The sequence below is a fragment of the Oncorhynchus tshawytscha genome, linkage group LG28 (assembly GCF_018296145.1).
Source record: "Oncorhynchus tshawytscha isolate Ot180627B linkage group LG28, Otsh_v2.0, whole genome shotgun sequence".
Taxonomy (NCBI): Eukaryota; Metazoa; Chordata; class Actinopteri; order Salmoniformes; family Salmonidae; genus Oncorhynchus; species Oncorhynchus tshawytscha.
In genome coordinates this window covers 26683851-26701651 of record NC_056456.1, presented here as the reverse complement: position 1 = coordinate 26701651, position 17801 = coordinate 26683851, and the positions used below count along the sequence as shown (strand labels likewise).

The 17801-nt window shown below is 43.8% G+C and overlaps 1 protein-coding gene across 1 annotated transcript in view; it reads right to left on the bottom strand.

Annotated features, from left to right (window-relative positions):
- LOC112226999 (neuropilin-1a) overlaps nucleotides 1-17801 on the bottom strand; it is a 70579-nt gene that overhangs the window by 18441 nt on the left and 34337 nt on the right. Inside the window, exons 4-11 of the mRNA XM_024391765.2 lie at nucleotides 16903-17130; nucleotides 13795-13959; nucleotides 10800-10966; nucleotides 5295-5450; nucleotides 4710-4854; nucleotides 2577-2811; nucleotides 2328-2424; nucleotides 292-436 (exon numbers count right to left, since the gene is read on the bottom strand). Coding sequence (XP_024247533.1) covers nucleotides 292-436; nucleotides 2328-2424; nucleotides 2577-2811; nucleotides 4710-4854; nucleotides 5295-5450; nucleotides 10800-10966; nucleotides 13795-13959; nucleotides 16903-17130 — 1338 coding nt within the window. The remainder of the gene's footprint in view (nucleotides 1-291; nucleotides 437-2327; nucleotides 2425-2576; nucleotides 2812-4709; nucleotides 4855-5294; nucleotides 5451-10799; nucleotides 10967-13794; nucleotides 13960-16902; nucleotides 17131-17801) is intronic.

Genomic DNA, 17801 nt, shown 5'->3' with positions numbered 1-17801 from the left:
GGTAAGTGAAACCTATCTGGGATTCCATCTGTGTGTGGTCACTATGGTTGATGTCTAAATCTAGACCCTGTCAGAGGGGTCTTTTAATACTGAAAATAACTGAATACTGAAATAACCCTAGCCTGGTCCTAGATCTATTTGTGCGTTTAGTCGACTCTGTGGCTGTCGTTGTTAAGTAAAACTGTTGCCATGACAATTAATGTGCATGCGTGTGTGTGCACATGTTTGTCTGTCTTTCTATTCGTCTGTGATCGTGTGTGTGTGTGTGCTGAGATGTTTGTGCTAACTCACCATGGATCTCACAGCCCAGCAGCTCCAGTCTGAGCCCCAGGCCCTCGGGGGTGGCTCTCTCTGGGTAGACCCTTAGGAAGCGAGTCAGCAGAGGGCCCAGCGTACGCAGCTCTGGGGTGTCATGGTTCTGGTTCCCAATGAAGATCTGGAAGAGAGCCAGGAGAACAGAACAGCGATGAAGACCAAACCATTTCCAGACCGTACACTATGAGACAGAAACCCGTTTTCCATCCCCACTATGCCAGCTCTGCACAGTAACCATGTGGGCCCTGGGCAAAAGTAGTGCACTATAAAGGGAATAGGGGGCTATTTTGGGCAAAACATTACAAGAAGGGTAATGTCAGTTCCACACACTGGAGCTGACATTACTTTCTATCAAAACAAAACCTTTGGGAGGATGACATCTAGGATCTAGCAGGGTTATGAAACTAATATTATATCCTTAATATATTATTAATATATTATTATCCTTAATATAGTATTTTAAGTGAGAGGACATGTGAAAATAGTTAGCCCCTGCTGTGAGCAGGTAGCAGATGTCTGGGACACCAGGCCTGCTACCACCATGGTGCCATACCCTACACAGATAACCTTTAAAGAACAGATTAAATCTGTTCTGGGAACATTCTTGTAACATCTCGTGAATGTGTTTTGCACCCTAAAAGAAACATTGTAGAATCATCATCACAGCTGGACAGTTTTTGTGTTATGAGAACATTTGCCGTGACTTAACAAATGTTCTGGGAATCTTCACAGAACCAATTTTGGTTTGCTGGGTAGGTTCTTATGTTTCCAATCTAAGTGAAGCCTGAAGTGGCAGTTTGAAAAACACTTTGTCTGCCTCCCAAATGGCTCACTATTACCTATATAGTGCACTAATTGTGACCAGAGCCCCGGTCAAAAGTGGTGCACTTTATAGGGAATAGGGTGCCATTTGGGATGCAACCTGGATGTATAGCTGAATCCACAGAAATGAACTGTTTGTTCATCTTTGAAGACTGGAGGCTGGAAATTAGCTTTTTAAAAAGACAGGAAAAAGGACAGGGGGATATCTAACGCCGCATCCCAGATTGCACCCTATTCCCTATGTAGTAAGTATATTACTTTTGACAAGGGCGTGTTCTACATAGGGAATATGGTGCACTTTAGGACAGATAATTCAAGTCAGACTGTCTTATGAAGGGGACAGGGAGTACAGAGAGTACTGCTGGATGTTTTGAATAGCTAGGTGCTGGTGGTTTGCACACAAACACATTTCATCCTTGACTTTACCAATAGGATATGTTGCACTCTTGTCAAAATATTTTTCTAAATTAGCGAGTTAATCACAGGATTTTGAGCTGTAATTCAAGATTTTTCATACAAAAGCAATTACAAGAATATTGAGATCTTGATTTTCCCAAAGTAACGGTTAGCAGAATCAGGTAAATAGATAAAGCACACTTTCTTTAACCTCAATGTCAACTTGTTTAGACAGTGCATTGTTGTTTTTTGTTTTTAGCTGTATATATTATGTATTGTGGATGTTTTCAATGTATTTTGAACGCTTTCAGACAATGTGTTTAATCGTCATGAAAAAAAATGTGTGCACCAAAATGACAAACAGTCATCTCTGACAGCCCTACTTTCTACTGATCTGTGGGTCTCTGTTGAAAAGAGAGGAGATGAATGCACAAGATACCTGTCACGCCTTGACCTTTGGTTAGGTCGGGGTGTGACTAGGGTGGGCATTCTAGTTTCTTTATTTCTAGGTTGGCTTGGTATGGTTCCCAATCAGAGGCAGCTGTTTATCGTTGCCTCTGATTGGGGATCATATTTAGGCAGCTTTTTCCCACCTGTTTGTTGTGGGATCTTGTTTGTGTATAGTTGCCTTGAGCACTGCGTAGCTTCACGTTCGTTACTTTCTCCTTTATTGTTTTTTTGCCGGATCACGTTAAATAAAGATGATGAAACCAAACCACGCTTTATTTTGGTCCGAGTCTTACAACAACGTTTGTGACAATACCAAACATGAATTCCTAGGTTACTTCCCTTACCTTAGGCCTAGAGCTGTTGTCTTCCTTCACCATAGTAAAGTCAGAGCCATTGTTGCTGTAGCCCACCTTGAACTTCTTCATAAACACATTCTTGTCTCTGTAGAAGAAGAAGAATAATTCATTAATCCATTCTACAGGCCACTGAAGTTAATCTTCTGCCAAGATCCCAACCTCTGCGAAAGACACAAACACACACTGGCTCGAACCCTCCGGTTGCTGACCCGCCTATCTAACCTCCATATTACCTACCTGTGACGTCCTCCTTGGATGAGCAGGCCGCTGACCAGCTTGTCCTGGCCCAGGTCCATCTGCAGCCACTCATTCCGGAAGGGATGTCTGGTCTGTTGCTGGGTCCAGCCCGACCTCCCTGTCAGCAACCTGGCGTTCTCTGGTACCCAGCCGCGCTCTGCGTGCGATGACGCGCTGATCTGGGCGTCTGAGATTTGACCTGAGACCATCCCCAGCATGCCGGAGCAAGGGTAGTCTGTGAAATAGAGAGCGAGAGAGAGGGGGCAGGGTGAAGCTGCTGTGTCCTCATGGGCTCTATAAGGTAATAGGATACCATTTCAGACACATCCTGAGTCTGAGTGAGACAGTATGTAACAGCTTTCCCTGTGGAGATCAACTCCCCCTAGTTCCCAGTCATTCAGTGTTGAGGTCTATGTGAGTTCTTGTGTGATTTGTTTTTACCACTGCTCTTTGTGGGAACTCCCTCTATGTGTGTGTGTGTACATGGGTATACTGCATGAAATATAAGTGGACACAGAGACAGACTGTCTACTTCCTCCCTGTGTCATTCTAACCTCTTAATCACCTGGGCCTTGCACAGTAAAACAAACACACACACACACACCACACTAGCCCTGCAGTGAGAAAGAGTATAATACCATGATGTTCTCCTGCTGAGAGAAATAAGGGAGGATATGGATCTCTGGAATGAACCATGTGCTGTGCTTTGTAACATCGTAAATACTGTATGTACGATGACTCAACTTGCCTTTTTGCCTTTTTCCATTGCACTTTTACAATAACAACCAAGCATGACCCTCAACCGGCTTAGGAGGCAGTGATTCTTCTTCTTTACAACCAAGAACAGAACTCATTAGATTTCTTAGCGCACTTACTAGGGAACCCGGTAACAGTATATGGTATATATTAGAAGTTAGGGGAAGAGCCAAAATATGCTTATGCAATTGTGTGTGTGTGTGTGTGTGTGTGTGCGCATATGTGCATTTGTGTGTTTGTTTGAGAGCTGCCTGGTGATGTCTGCCCTGATGTCTACAGCTGTGTGTGTGTGTACCTGATGTCTACAGCTGTGTGTGTGTGTACCTGATGTCTAAAGCTTTGTGTGTGTGTCCCTGATGTCTACAGCTGTGTGTGTGTGTACCTGATGTCTTGCAGCTGTGTGTGTGTGTAACTGATGTCTACAGCTGTGTGTGTGTACCTGATGTCTACAGCTGTGTGTGTGTGTACCTGATGTCTACAGCTGTGTGTGTGTGTAACTGATGTCTACAGCTGTGTGTGTGTGTACCTGATGTCTTGCAGCTGTGTGTGTGTGTACCCAATGTCTAAAGCTGTGTGTGTGTGTGTGTGTAGCTGATGTCTAAAGCTGTGTGTGTGTACCTGATGTCTAAAGCTGTGTGTGTGTGTGTACCTGATGTCTAAAGCTGTGTGTGTGTGTACCTGATGTCTAAAGCTGTGTGTGTGTACCTGATGTCTAAAGCTGTGTGTGTGTGTGTACCTGATGTCTACAGCTGTGTGTGTGTGTACCTGATGTCTAAAGCTGTTTGTGTGTGTGTGTGTGTACCTGATGTCTAAAGCTGTGTGTGTGTGTGTACCTGATGTCTACAGCTGTGTGTGTGTGTACCTGATGTCTAAAGCTGTGTGTGTGTGTGTACCTGATGTCTAAAGCTGTGTGTGTACCTGATGTCTAAAGCTGTGTGTGTGTGTGTACCTGATGTCTAAAGCTGTGTGTGTACCTGATGTCTAAAGCTGTGTGTGTGTGTACCTGATGTCTAAAGCTGTGTGTGTGTGTGTGTACCTGATGTCTACAGCTGTGTGTGTGTACCTGATGTCTAAAGCTGTGTGTGTGTGTGTGTGTGTACCTGATGTCTAAAGCTGTGTGTGTGTGTGTGTACCTGATGTCTACAGCTGTGTGTGTGTGTACCTGATGTCTAAAGCTGTGTGTGTGTGTGTACCTGATGTCTAAAGCTGTGTGTGTGTGTGTACCTGATGTCTACAGCTGTGTGTGTGTGTGTGTGTGTACCTGATGTCTAAAGCTGTGTGTGTGTGTGTGTGTGTACCTGATGTCTACAGCTGTGTGTGTGTACCTGATGTCTACAGCTGTGTGTGTGTACCTGATGTCTAAAGCTGTGTGTGTACCTGATGTCTTGCAGCCGTACACCTCGAAGCGCATGCAGATGCCTATCTCCCAAGACATGGGTCTGATGCGGACATAACGGGCTAGAGTCTGCTTCGGTAGGAACGACCTTTTTTCCTCTGTAGGATTGTGGTTCCCCTGGAAAATCTGGAGAAGGAGAAGAAAACAAGAACAAGATGACTTTATTGTCCAACAGAAACATATATTCTGCTTTATTCCAGAATAATAGACAATATAGTCACTTTTGTTTAATAGAATTGTCTGAAACAGTTGTGTAAAATATGGCAAAAAAAATGTCTGGCATTATTTGTCCAGAGTACAGGAACTCTTGCCTAAAGTATTGTGAAATGTGTATTGTGAAATGTGTGGTCTTGATGTTCAGACTGAACTCATTCTTTCTATTAGTTACAATGTATCACTATTCTGCAACCTCTCTGGGTTACACCCTTCTAGGGCATTTTTCCTGACCACTGTGCTCTCGCTTCTGCTTTGGTTGCTCTTTGAGTTCACGGCAGGTTACTTTAAAGGTCTTTGTGACAACTGCTGATATAAAAAGGCTTAACTTATATCTTATCAGTCAGTCTTACCATCTGCTTGGATCCCTCCTTTATTGTGACCCAGTCCTCTCCATTGGAGCTCACGTCCACTTTGTAGGAGTGGACAAAGTACTCCTTCTTCGTCTCCTTGGAGATTGCTCCCTGTGTTCCCACAGCTGAAACAAAACGGAGGAATCCCAGGTCCACCTGGCAACACAAATTAGGCAAGAACATCCAGTTAGCTAGAACCCTGTTAGCTCATGCATTATTAGGCCAATCAGATATAAAGAAATGAAAGGCCTGTACAGGGAATATAAGAAGAAAATTGCAAACATGCAATACAGGCCTACTAACTGTGTTAGAAAAGAGCTGACAGAAGCCACTTTGAGCTACCTGTCCGGGCCGCTAGTGTTTGTCCCTAAAGTGACAGAGCCACTCACGGTCAGTTAAGATATGGGTTGTAAGTGTTGATCATGTTAAGACACTCTGACTGAATAAACAGAGAGGCTAGGCTTGCATTCTGAGCAGGGCGGGGCCTGCTAGTACAATTGTGGCGGACAGGATGAAACCAGTCGGAAGGCACACAATACCCCTGCCGGTGAGTACAGGAGCGTTGGCCCTTCCTCTGGGAGCAGGGGCAGATCCACAGGAAGTCAGCTCCACTGCCTGGGGAATTCAATTGTCTGTCTGGGGAATTCCTGAGCTGCTGGTCTCTCTAAGGCTGCATCCCAAATGGCACCCTATTCCCTATAGTGCACAACTTTTGACCAGGGCCTATAAGGTAGTGGTCAATATATGGAATATGGGGCTCAACCCTGGTCTCTCAAGGGCACAGGGGCATGGAGGGCAGGGCTGCCTGCTGGCTACACTGCTGCTGTTGGCTTCATGTATTCAATATTGATGTGCTTTAAAGTAGCTGGGGCACAGTGTGGTTGGTTGCTATGTGATAATAGTGTAGATGCGTTTGTTTCTGTACATTTGTCTTGAGTCAGTGGCATGCTTTTTTGCTTTGTCAAATGAAAGCATTTTCTTTCAAGAGTATCCTCCAAAAGAACCGATAGAGTGTCTTTGAGGTAATATTGATTTATAGACAAAAAACAGTGCAACTCCATGCCTTCTTCTTTTAGGGGGTTTGAATTATGAGGTGTTTTCTAGGTACATCATTTTCCATTTTGTTATGATGAAGTATGCTACAGTAAGTGTCCCACTCCGCAGCATGGTGCAGCTAGCCAGAGGCTAAGTCCCCAATGGCACCCTATTCCCTATAGTGCACTACGTTTGACTAGGGCTCTGGTCAAAAGTACAAAAGGAGTGCACTATGTAGGAAATACAGTCCCATTTGGAACACAGAGTAATGCTCCATTCTTCTTACTTCAGCTGAATATAATGAGTTACCTAATTCATGCATGCATGCCTTCGCTACATAAAATTATATTATTCATGTGTCGACAGTTTATATATTATTGATACTATATCCAGGATACAATTCTTCACCATGTTGTCATTTTAATGTGGCCTGGATGGTGGAGGACAGGAATTGGTGCTTCGACTCCTTTGTTTTGAATCTTTGACCATATAGGTATTATGCTGATTCATTGCCTCATCTTGGCTTTTAACCAGTTTCCCCCGGATGCCACAGGTATGAATGAAACTACCAACCCATCAATGTGTGTAATTAATCCCCAACATGGCCGTTATTGTTGTACATAAGAGTTGAATTGTAGTGAGATTGACATGTAATTGAACCCTGTGAAGTATCCTCATGCAGGAAAGGTTTCCTTCCTCAACGAAGACAAAGCATTTATAGAGGTATACTGCTTGAGGAGAAACGTTTGTCATGGGTCTGTGATGTAGGGAACCAGGAAAGGGCTGTACATCTGGAGAACACATTTGGACATGGCGGTGCTATGAGTGAACATGTTGTTCCAGGACAGAGAGGAAAAGTGAAAACAACCAGTCCTCAGAGACTGTTGGAGGAGCTCCCATCATCCTAAGAGGAAGTGAAGAATGCAATACTTAGTTAGGTCGCATGTGATCCAGTGTCGATGTGCACATGTCAGAATCATACACTAAAATGTATTATACTTAGGCAGGGCGTGAGTTTTATTTTGGAATTTTGGATGTCATGGTAGAAGAATGGAAGCATTCTGTGCTATGCAGTCGTTAACAAAATTGCATTGTTAGTGCAAAACTGAACAGAAGAGATGTGTAATAAGCTCTTTACAATGCATTTAAAGCTGGTCCATGTAGAATATGTTAACATGGCCAAAACCGACAGCTCACATCTCAACTGACCTGACCATGATTGACCCTGTCACTTTAGAGAATCTTGTTTAGTGGTAGGCCCAATAAGCTCACCGAACGGAACCACCGCCTGTTCTTGGATGCAACACTCACTACTGAGTTCCAAACTGCCTCTGGAAGCAATCTGGAGCAGTATTTATCCTCGCTGACAATCCTCCATGTGGTCGGAACCCCTTTTCCTGTCCTGATCTTAAGCAGTCTAAACCCAATATTATAGCACAGCACTTTCTTGAGAAAACACGGAGAGGTCTGAAAAAGTGGGTCACAGCAGTCAGTCACAGTGGCCTAGTGCTGATTACAAGCTCTTCCTCTCCTCGCCATAAAAACACCAATATCCTGTTTTGAAGGATGTGCCAATGTTTTTGTTGAATCTCATTTAGTGAAGGTCCGGCTGATGAATGCAGCTGTGTCTGCCTCTTATTGTTTTCTCCATTAAAGGCCTGAGCGGAGGGTTTAATTTTCAACCGCAGAGTGTTAGCACTGCCAAGTGTAGAGTAATTAGGAATATGGGAGAGTAATTAGCATCAGTCTTTTCATAGAGGAAGTCTGGCCAATATGCTTGGCCGGCCACTGTGGAGCTCATGTCAGATAGAATAGGAGGCGCTGGACAGAGTGTTCGATTCAGAGCCATCTATTGCGATAAAGGGCTCTGGTTCGTTTGCGAGATCAAGCTGAGACTGAGACTGAAGCTGAGAAACAAGGTATTTCCTGCCAGGACAGTCCAGGACATTGTCCAAAACCCCTCTAGTTTGTACTCAAGCTGCTTGTCTGTCCACCTTTTGGCAAACATTCTCAGCATTTTTCAATTTGTACATATTTGTTGATGGGCACTTTGTATACAATGCTGTGCATGATTATGATTCTCAAAGAGATAACAAGTATGTGTATCAAATGTCCAAGTGGCTCAAAGAGTCTAACAGCGGAGCTTGTGTGCTATAAGTAGGTTGCCATTCATTTATAGAAGGCGGAGGGGAATATATAGAAACTCTAGGGATTTTACCAGGATAGGCTACAGTAAGGAACACAACAGCCCAGTTCCAAGGGGTACTCTGTCGTTCACACAGTCCACACAAATCCACGGGGGGCTATTTCTTCCTCTCCCAGAAAAGAAAGAGGGAGTGCCTTCAGACTACGCTATATATACACCCCTTCAGATTTGTGGACACCCCTTCAAATTTGTGGATTCGGTTATTTCAGCCCCACCTGTTGCTGACAGGTGTATGAAATTTGAGCACACTGCCATGCAATCTCCATAGACAGACATTGGTAGTAGAATGACCTTACTGAAGAGCTCAGTGACTTTCAACGTGGCACCGTCATAGAATGCCACCTTTCCAACAAGACAATTCGTCAAATTTCTGCCCTGCTAGAGCTGCACCGGTCAACTTTAAGTGCTGTTATTGTGAAGTGGAAACGTCTAGGAGCACGGCTCAGCTGAATAGGCTCAGCTGAAAAGTGGTAGGCCCAATAAGCTCACCGAACGGGACCACCGCCTGTTCTTGGACGCAACACTCACTACTGAGTTCCAAACTGCCTCTGGAAGCAATGTCAGCACAAGAACTGTTCATCAGGAGCTGCATGAAATGGGTTTCCAATGTCAAGTGTCGGCTCGAGTGGTGTAAAGCTCGCTGCCATTGGACTCTGGAGCAGTGGAAACATATTCTCTGGAGTGATGAATCATGCTTCATCATCTGGCAGTCCCATGGACAAATCTGGGTTTTTGGTGGATGTCAGGAGAACACTACCTGCCCGAATGCATAGTGGCAACTGTAAAGTTGGGTGGAGGCAGAATAATGGTCTGGGACTGTTTTTCATGGTTCGGACTAGGCCCCTTAGTTCCAGTGAAGGGAAATCTTAACACTACAGCATACAACGACATTCTAGATGATTCTGTGCTTCCATCTTTGTGGCAACAGTTTGGGGCCATTTCCTGTTTCAGCATGACAATGCCCCTGTGCACAAAGCAAGGTCCATAAATAAATGGTTTGTCGAGATCAGTGTGTAAGAACTTGACTGGCCTGCACAGAGCCCTGACCTCAACCCCATCGAACACCTTTGGGATGAATTGGACGCTGACTGTGAGCCAGGCCTAATCTTGTCGCTGAGTGGAAGCAAGTTCCCGCAGCAAATTTCCAACATCTAGTGGAACACCTTCCCAGAAGAGTGGAAGCTGTTATAGCAGCAAATGAGGGACCAACTCCATATTAATGGCCATTATTTTGGTATAAGATGTTCGATGAGCAGGCGTTCACATACTTTTGGTCATGTAGTGTATGTTACTGCACTATTCTGTGGTAATGTAACGACATCCCACGATTCAAAGAACAACAGAATTATCATGCAATGGGGTCAAACTATGGAGGATGTCCCATTTGATACATGCTGTGTGTTTTCCTATCAGTTCCTTAAAAGCAGCTATTGCATTTGGTTGTATTAAAATACATTATAATCCCTGCATTATTCCTGGAATTCTGTTCTGTTTCGCGAAACTAGTGAAATCTTGATTGACATGTTCCTGTTCAGTTCATAGTGTTTGGTGTGTGTGTGTCGTGTTACATAACGGCCTCATATAACAATCTGCATTTACCACAAGAGGCCTCCCCCTGAGGTTGTTGCAGATACAAAATCTAGATTCTAGAAGCCATGTCCCTGTTGGACAGTTTGTTTACAGCGTGCATAGGTAGGAGCTTAATCAACCCAAACACCAACTAGTCCAGTCAGTCTGGCCTCTCAATCATAATCGGTGTTGTTTGTGACTTGGTGTTGTTTCTTTTTTGGCTTTTGTAGGTCTGGCGTCATTCACAAACACCCTCATGACCTGTGCTACTACAATCTCTCTCTCTCTCTCACACACACACGCACACACACAATCAAATTTGCACAGACACACACACACACTAGTGTATACACACACACGCACACAATCATACTCACGCATGCACACCTACAATCACATACAGTACACACACACTCACTTCACATGACAGTAGCTGAACAGGGAGCTGTAAAGGACTAAACACACAGTCCCAAAGAGTTTGAATACCCAACTCTTGCTCAATCCAGTGCTTACTATGCAGCCATAATGTTTTATAGGCACCAATAGGATAAGTAATGTCAGTGACAGACACACAGAACCCTATTCCTCTATGTAGGGAACAGTGCCCATAGGGGTAAAAAGGGAACAGGGTTCCGTTTGGGACTCAGACACCACACATGTAACCCAGCTTCCCCAGGGCTGTCTCTCTCTCATACCTGTATCCACTCTCTAGCAGAGTCTTCTGAGGGGGTCCATCCGTTCTCTTTGTAGTTGAGTCTGGAGCGTTCTGGGGACCAGTTGGGGTTGTACTGAGAGGAGGCAGTGATCTGATCTGAGGTGATCTCTCCTGACTCCATCCCCAGGCCCTCCAGACAGGTCAATTCTGTCAGAGGAGAAATACAACATGAGTTACACTTTATTTGGACATTCCCCTAGAGATGATCAACATAATAGCGATTCAATTTTCAACAAATGATCAACTGCAACTCTGTTGTTACACAACAACGTGCTGGGGTTATGGTTAGAGTTAGGTTTAGTGTCAGGGTTAGGGTGAGGGCTATGAGACTCCCTCCACTGTCCTGTCGTGTTTGTCTAAAGCAGTGTTCAATTTTTTTCAGCAGGGACACCATTTTTTTCAGGCAGAATTTCAGGGGACCCCATTTTTTCCCAAAATAATTTCTCCTAACCTCAAATCTACATCAACAAATAACCTTCAATTCATTGCATTTTCATCTCTTATTAAAATGAAAGAAACCAATAAATACATTTACTCAATAAAATAGTATTTGTCTAATTATCTTTCTCAAAAACATTTGTATATTGTCCCATACAATAATCTGTACTCTTAATTTTTTTTTACTCATTTTGAATACCTGTCACGCCCTGGCCATAGAGAGGTTTTTATTCTCTATTTTGGTTAGGCCAGGGTGTGACTAGGGTGGACATTCTAGTTTCTTTATTTCTATGTTGGTGTGGTTCCCAATTAGAGGCAGCTGTCTATCGTTGTCTCTGATTGGGGATCATATATATGTTGTCCTTTTTCGTTTGGGTTTTGTGGGTAGTTTTCTGTTTAGTGTCTGCACCTGACAGGACTGTTTCGGTTTTCCCTTTCTGTTATTTTGTTTGAGTGTTTTGAGTATTAAATTTGTCATGAACACTTACCACGCTGCGTTTTGGTCCACTCCTTCATGCGACAATCGTTACAATACCACTGGTCTAAAGAGACTCTCTGTATTAGTGTGACTCATAGAGGTCTCAATCACAAAGACAATTCATGTGTAATGTGATATTAACTGTGTTTTACTGGAAACTAAAAGTGACTTGCTCAAAATCGAAATACAAATACAACAGGTAGACCTTACAGTGAAATGCTCAGAAGAAAAGAAGAGCATTGTGTATCTCAACATGTTAAAAGATGACCCATTCAGAACGTTTTGTAAGAAGCTAGAGCGTACCAAATTCCTCTGATTAGTCGTGGTTGTAAATTCCTCACTCTCAATACCCCCGGAGTAGTACATCGAATGCCTGTCTTTGTTAGTGTCTGTTTGGTGACCCTTTCCCCAGACACAGGTTCAGGTTAGGTTCACTGCCCTGATGCATGCACCCTTAACCTCAATTCAATCTCCTTAATGCTGAGTGCCAAGCAGAGGGGGACTGGGTCCCATTTCTATTTACTCTTTACTGCTGTAAAATACCAGTGGTTGGTGTTCATGTTCATGTTGGATGACCAAAACTCATCAGGAGGTTGTACAAAAACATCACAGACTCCACATTGAAATTCCCCCAGACTCCTACAGTGATTTAGGGCCTTGCGACCTGTCCCTCTGACCCTGGTTGAAGGAATGTGTGTATGTGCGAGTGTTTGTTTGTTTGTGTTTGTGTGTGCACACTCACACGGCTCCCATCAGATTGTAAATCTGTCCACATAGCCTTTCTCTGGATGGCTAAGAGCAGTGCTGGTGTTAGAAAAATCTCTAATTATCCCAGATGGCTGTAGAAACACACACACACACATAAATACACACACACACACACCCTCCGTGGCTGGCTAGCTGTGTGTTTTCACAGTGGACCCACACAGAGCAGAGTGATGACTGGTCTTGTCACCAGGCCTCCAGCTAAGCGTGACAGATTGAAATGAAGGCTCCATGGTGAACCCAATCACATTGCCTTTTCCACAGCATTAGCTCCCTATCAGTCTGTTTGGTAGTAGAAATGTGTGTGCCTAAATGTTCTTAAAACTGTTTTGGGAAAACTTCAGATACTTTTTTCCATTTCGTGGGAGGAAGGTTGGTGGAATGTAAAATTCTCAGAAATCAGTATTCCTCCTATTTCCCCGATGGCGTTATCTTATCTATAACAGTCGGAAACACCCCATACTGTGACTTTGATCGCATGAACTGTTGAAATAGTCTCTGATAAGGTCTTTCATTTGGATTGCAATGATATGTGGACATTTTCATGTTCTGTCAATGCCTTCTGAGCAAATGGAAGCGGAGGAAATGCATGAATAGAAATGAGAGAATTAGCAGAGCACTGAAGAGAGATGGAAGAAAGAACAGAGACTGTTTTGGATTCTCTGCGATGGGAGTAAGTCCATCCTTCCTCTGTGTGTATGAGAGTTATCTAAACAGACCTTATGTCACCAGTAAGTCACACACACATTGTCCCCCCTGCCCCCATCCCTCCTACTGTGGGTGTGTTCGTAAATTCTATCTGGAGTGCCAGAGTTCAGTGTGTGCTCAGAGTGCGCTCTGGGCGTTTGTAAATTCAGTCAGATTGTCCATGAGTAAAATTCAGAGTGTTTCACTCTCGGAGCGTTCAGAGCGCACACTGGACGCTCTGGCCAAGGGGTAGAGTTGATCCTAGCGTTCTGACCTCACAACGGCAGTCAAGCAACCAAGCTAACCGGCTAAAGTTAGCTAGCTAATTTCAGACCATTTTACTCGCCCTAGCAGAGCGGGTTAGGCTGTTTTCCTGTTACCTAGTTGGGGACTGTAACTGTGCTGCTGGCAACAATTGAATTATGATTTTTGCCAACATTTACTGACATATTCAATGTGTGTTGAGCGTTCATAAATTTGTCAGTTATTCTGTGCTCTGGCACGCTGAGACGAGAGCGCTCTGAAATCGGAGTAGATGGCCAGAGAGAATTTACGAACGCCCTGGGCTAGAACGACCCTGGGCCGTAAGGCAGTAGGTCATACTAACCCTCTGGTCCCTGTCGTAGGTTCCTCTCTCTGACAGTGTAGTTGGCTGAGAAGCCCTCTCTGGCGATGGCGTTGTCTGTGTTGATGGTCATAGAAAGGATCCCCGTGTAGGAGATGACTCGGCCAGGACTGCTGTTACCACAGTACCGCCCAATGTGGGGTCCCACTGGGATAGGGAGAAGGAGAAAAGGGGGTGAAAGAGAGAGAGAGAAAGGGGAGACAGAGGGGAGAGGGGAGAGAAAGAAAGAGAGAAATGAAGAGAGAGGGAGAGGGGAGAGAGAAAGAAAGAGAAAGAGAGAGAGAGGGGGAGAGAGAGGAGAGAGAAAGAGAGAAAGAAAGAAATAGAGAAATGAAGAGAGAGGAGAGAGAAAGAGAGAAAGAAAGAAATAGAGAAATGAAGAGAGAGAGAAAGAGAGGGGAGAGAGAAAGAAAGAGAAAGAGAGAAATTAAGAGAGAGAGAGGGGAGAGAGAAAGAGAGAAAGAAAGAAAGAGAGAAATGAAGAGAGAGAGAGAGGGGAGAGAGAAAGAGAGAGAGAGGGGAGAGAGAAAGAAAGAGAAAGAGAGAAATTAAGAGAGAGAGAGAGGGGAGAGAGAAAGAAAGAGAAAGAGAGACATTAAGAGAGAGGGGAGAGAGAAAGAAAGAAAGAGAGAAATGAAGAGAGAGAGAAAGAGAGGGGAGAGAGAAAGAAAGAGAAAGAGAGAAATGAAGAGAGAGAGCAATGTAAATCCATCACAGCTACAACATCACAATTACTTCCTTCAATATCCCATGTTGCGATTGATTCAGCTTTTCTACAATTAAGCAGTAAGGCACGAGGGGGTATGGTATATGGCCAATATACTATGTCTAAGGGCTGTTCTTATGGATACAGCCCTTATCCGTGGTATATTAGTCATATACCACAAACCCGCAAGGTGCCTTATTGCTTTTATAAACTGGTTACCAATGTAATTAGAGCAGTAAAAACAAATGTTTTCTCATATTTGTGGTATACGGTCTGATATAGAAGAAAAAGTAACGCACACCTATTTGGGCGAGGTGCTGGCTAGCGGAGTAGAAAACTTGAAAATACGGTCTGATATACCACGGCTGTCAGCCAATCAGCATTCAGGGCTCGAACCAACCACTTTATAATCTGTAGTAATAGCCTAATTTACTGCACAAAGTCTCTATTCTAGAATGAACTTCCCTCCATTAAATGTTTCACTAACTTTCACTCTGTCATCTGACAAAACATTCTATCGTGATCATGTGACAACCATGAGAGGATAACAGGTTGGAAGTTTCCGATGACCTCAGGTCTCACCTCGTTTGTGACTTTACACCTTGTGTCAAAAACAGATGTGACATGTCAGGTAGCAGAGACTATGGCAGGTTCACAGTGTTTATCATTAACACGTGTTCACAGCCAACATATAACAGGTCTGGTACAGAAGAAATATCTCTCATCTCCAATTATGTGTCAAGAATTGTCTGATGCTTCTCCTTTTCCCTTTTTGTTTCCATTTCAAATACATTGTGTCGCCTACCATCTGGGATGTCAAGCATGTACACACCTCGAACACAAAGCTTTGGCAGACCCGGGGACAGAAAACACACAGGTCTATTGAGAGACATGGCCGGCCTGGCATGTTTACAGCACTAACCCAGCTGTGAGGTGTGTGATTGTTTGGTCCTTGTGTGTTTCTATAGGGCTGTTTCCTAAATGGCACCCCATTCCCTATTAAGTGAACTACTTTTGAGCAGGGCCCATTGCGATCTGGTCAAAAGTAGTGTACTAAATAGTGAACAAGGTGCCATTGGAGACGCAGCCCTAATCTGGCAAGGCCCTAGTATCGAGGAAGAAGTCTCAGGGAGCCAGACAAAGCAATGTGCCCAGCCAGGCACTCCTCTGATGCTTGTCAATGTACATTTCCTCCCATTCTCCTCAGACCCAATCACACAACAATGGAGACTGTGCAACGCGGTCAGTGAAACAACATCATTGTAGACAATGAATAGTGTAGGTTATGCCTGTCTCCTTAATGTGCTGGGCTAAATCAATCTGTGTGGCCTGGTGGATGAAAAACAACAGCGCTGCTGGCTGGTGAAACAACTCTCTCTCTTTCTCTCTCAATTCAATTCCATTTCAATGTAAGGGCTTTATTGGCATGGAAACATATGTTAACATTGCCAAAGCAAGTGAACTAGATAATAAACAAAAGTGAAATCAACAATACAAATTAACAGTAAACATTACACTCACAAAAATTCCAAAAGAATAAAGACATTACAAATGTCATATTATGTGCAAATACAAAAGTGAAAATAAATAAACATAAACATGGGTTGTATTTTACACTGGTTGCCCTTTTCTTGTGGCAACAGGTCACAAATCTTGCTGCTGTGATGACACTGTGGAATTTCACCCAATAGATATGGGAGTTGATCAAAATTGGGTTTGTTTTCAAATTCTTTGTGTATCTATGTAATCTGAGGGAAATATGTGTCTCTAATATGGTCATACATTTGGCAGGATGTTTAATTGCAATATTGTAATTATTTCACCACTATGGCCTATTTATTGCCTTAACCCCCTTATCCTACTACATTTGCACACACTGTATATGGACTTTTCTATTGTGTTATTGACTGTATGTTTGTTTATTCCATGTGTAACTCTGTGTTGTTGTTTGTGTTGCACTGCTATGCTTTGTCTTGGCCAGATCACAGTTGTAAATGAGAACTTGTTCTCAACTAGCCTACCTGGTTAAATAAGGGTGAAATATATATATATATATATATTTTAAAGGAGGTTAGGAAGTGCAGCTCAGTTTCCACTTCATTTTGTGGGCAGTGTGCACATAGCCTGTCTTCTCTTGAGAGCCAGGTCTGCCTACAGCGGCCTTTCTCAATAGCAAGGCTATGCTGACTGACTCTGTACATAGTCAAAGATTTCCTTCAGTTTTAGTCAGTCACAGTGGTCACGTATTCTGCCACTGTATGTATACTCTTTGTTTAGGAACAAAGAGCAGTCTGGTTTGCTCAGATTTTTTGTTAATTCTTTCCAGTGTGTCAAGTAATGATCTTTTCTCATGATTTGGTTGGGTCACACTCTCACTCTCTCACCTGCAGGGAACCCATCCCAGATCTCCAGCCAGTCGTAGCGACACAGTGCCCCAGGTGGAGGGGTGGTGTCAGGCTCCATGTCGAACGTGTCAAAGTCCACCACGATCTCTGACATTTTGGGGGCGATGATCATGAAGGTACAGTCCAGGTTGTTGGGGTACTTGTCAGGGAAGCCTGGTGTCTTTATAACGCCCTTAGACGAGGTGAAGTTTCTAGAACACTCAGGTCCTGATGAGAAGATGGAAAAAAATATGCATTGTATGTTAAACTTTGCATGTCTTTATCCTGTTTTGGTATATAATATTTGGGTCCATGGCTGTAGTTTTGTGGCTTTATGTTTGTATTAAATTTATTACTGCTGTTATTTATCACCATAATCACTGTATTTGTCTGAAACACTAATCATACAGCAGTTGAGGATCTGAAAACAAGCAATATGTTGCCATAACTACAATGTTGTCACTTGGATTTATATAAACCATTGTTAGCAGGGGTTCATGGGTTCCTGAGTCCATTTACTCCATTATCACTGAGGTGTCCACTGAGCCTGTTCCTATTGGTCACACCTTCAGTGCCACTGGCTGGCTCTGTCTGTGTTTTGACTGGGGGGCGCCTGGTATTTACTGACTGCTGTAGTCAGACACAAACACCCTGGGTTGTTTTTGGAGACTTTGTGGCCCGACAAACCCCTCACCCCCACTCCACCTCACTCCAACAAACCCCTCACTCCCGCTCCACCTCACCCTCACTCCAACAAACCCCTCACCCCCACTCACTGCAACAAACCCCTCACCCTGACTCCAACAAACCCCTCACCCCCACTCTACCTCTCCCCAACAAACACCTCACCCCCACTCCACCTCACTCCAATAAACCCCTCACCCCCACTCCACCTCACC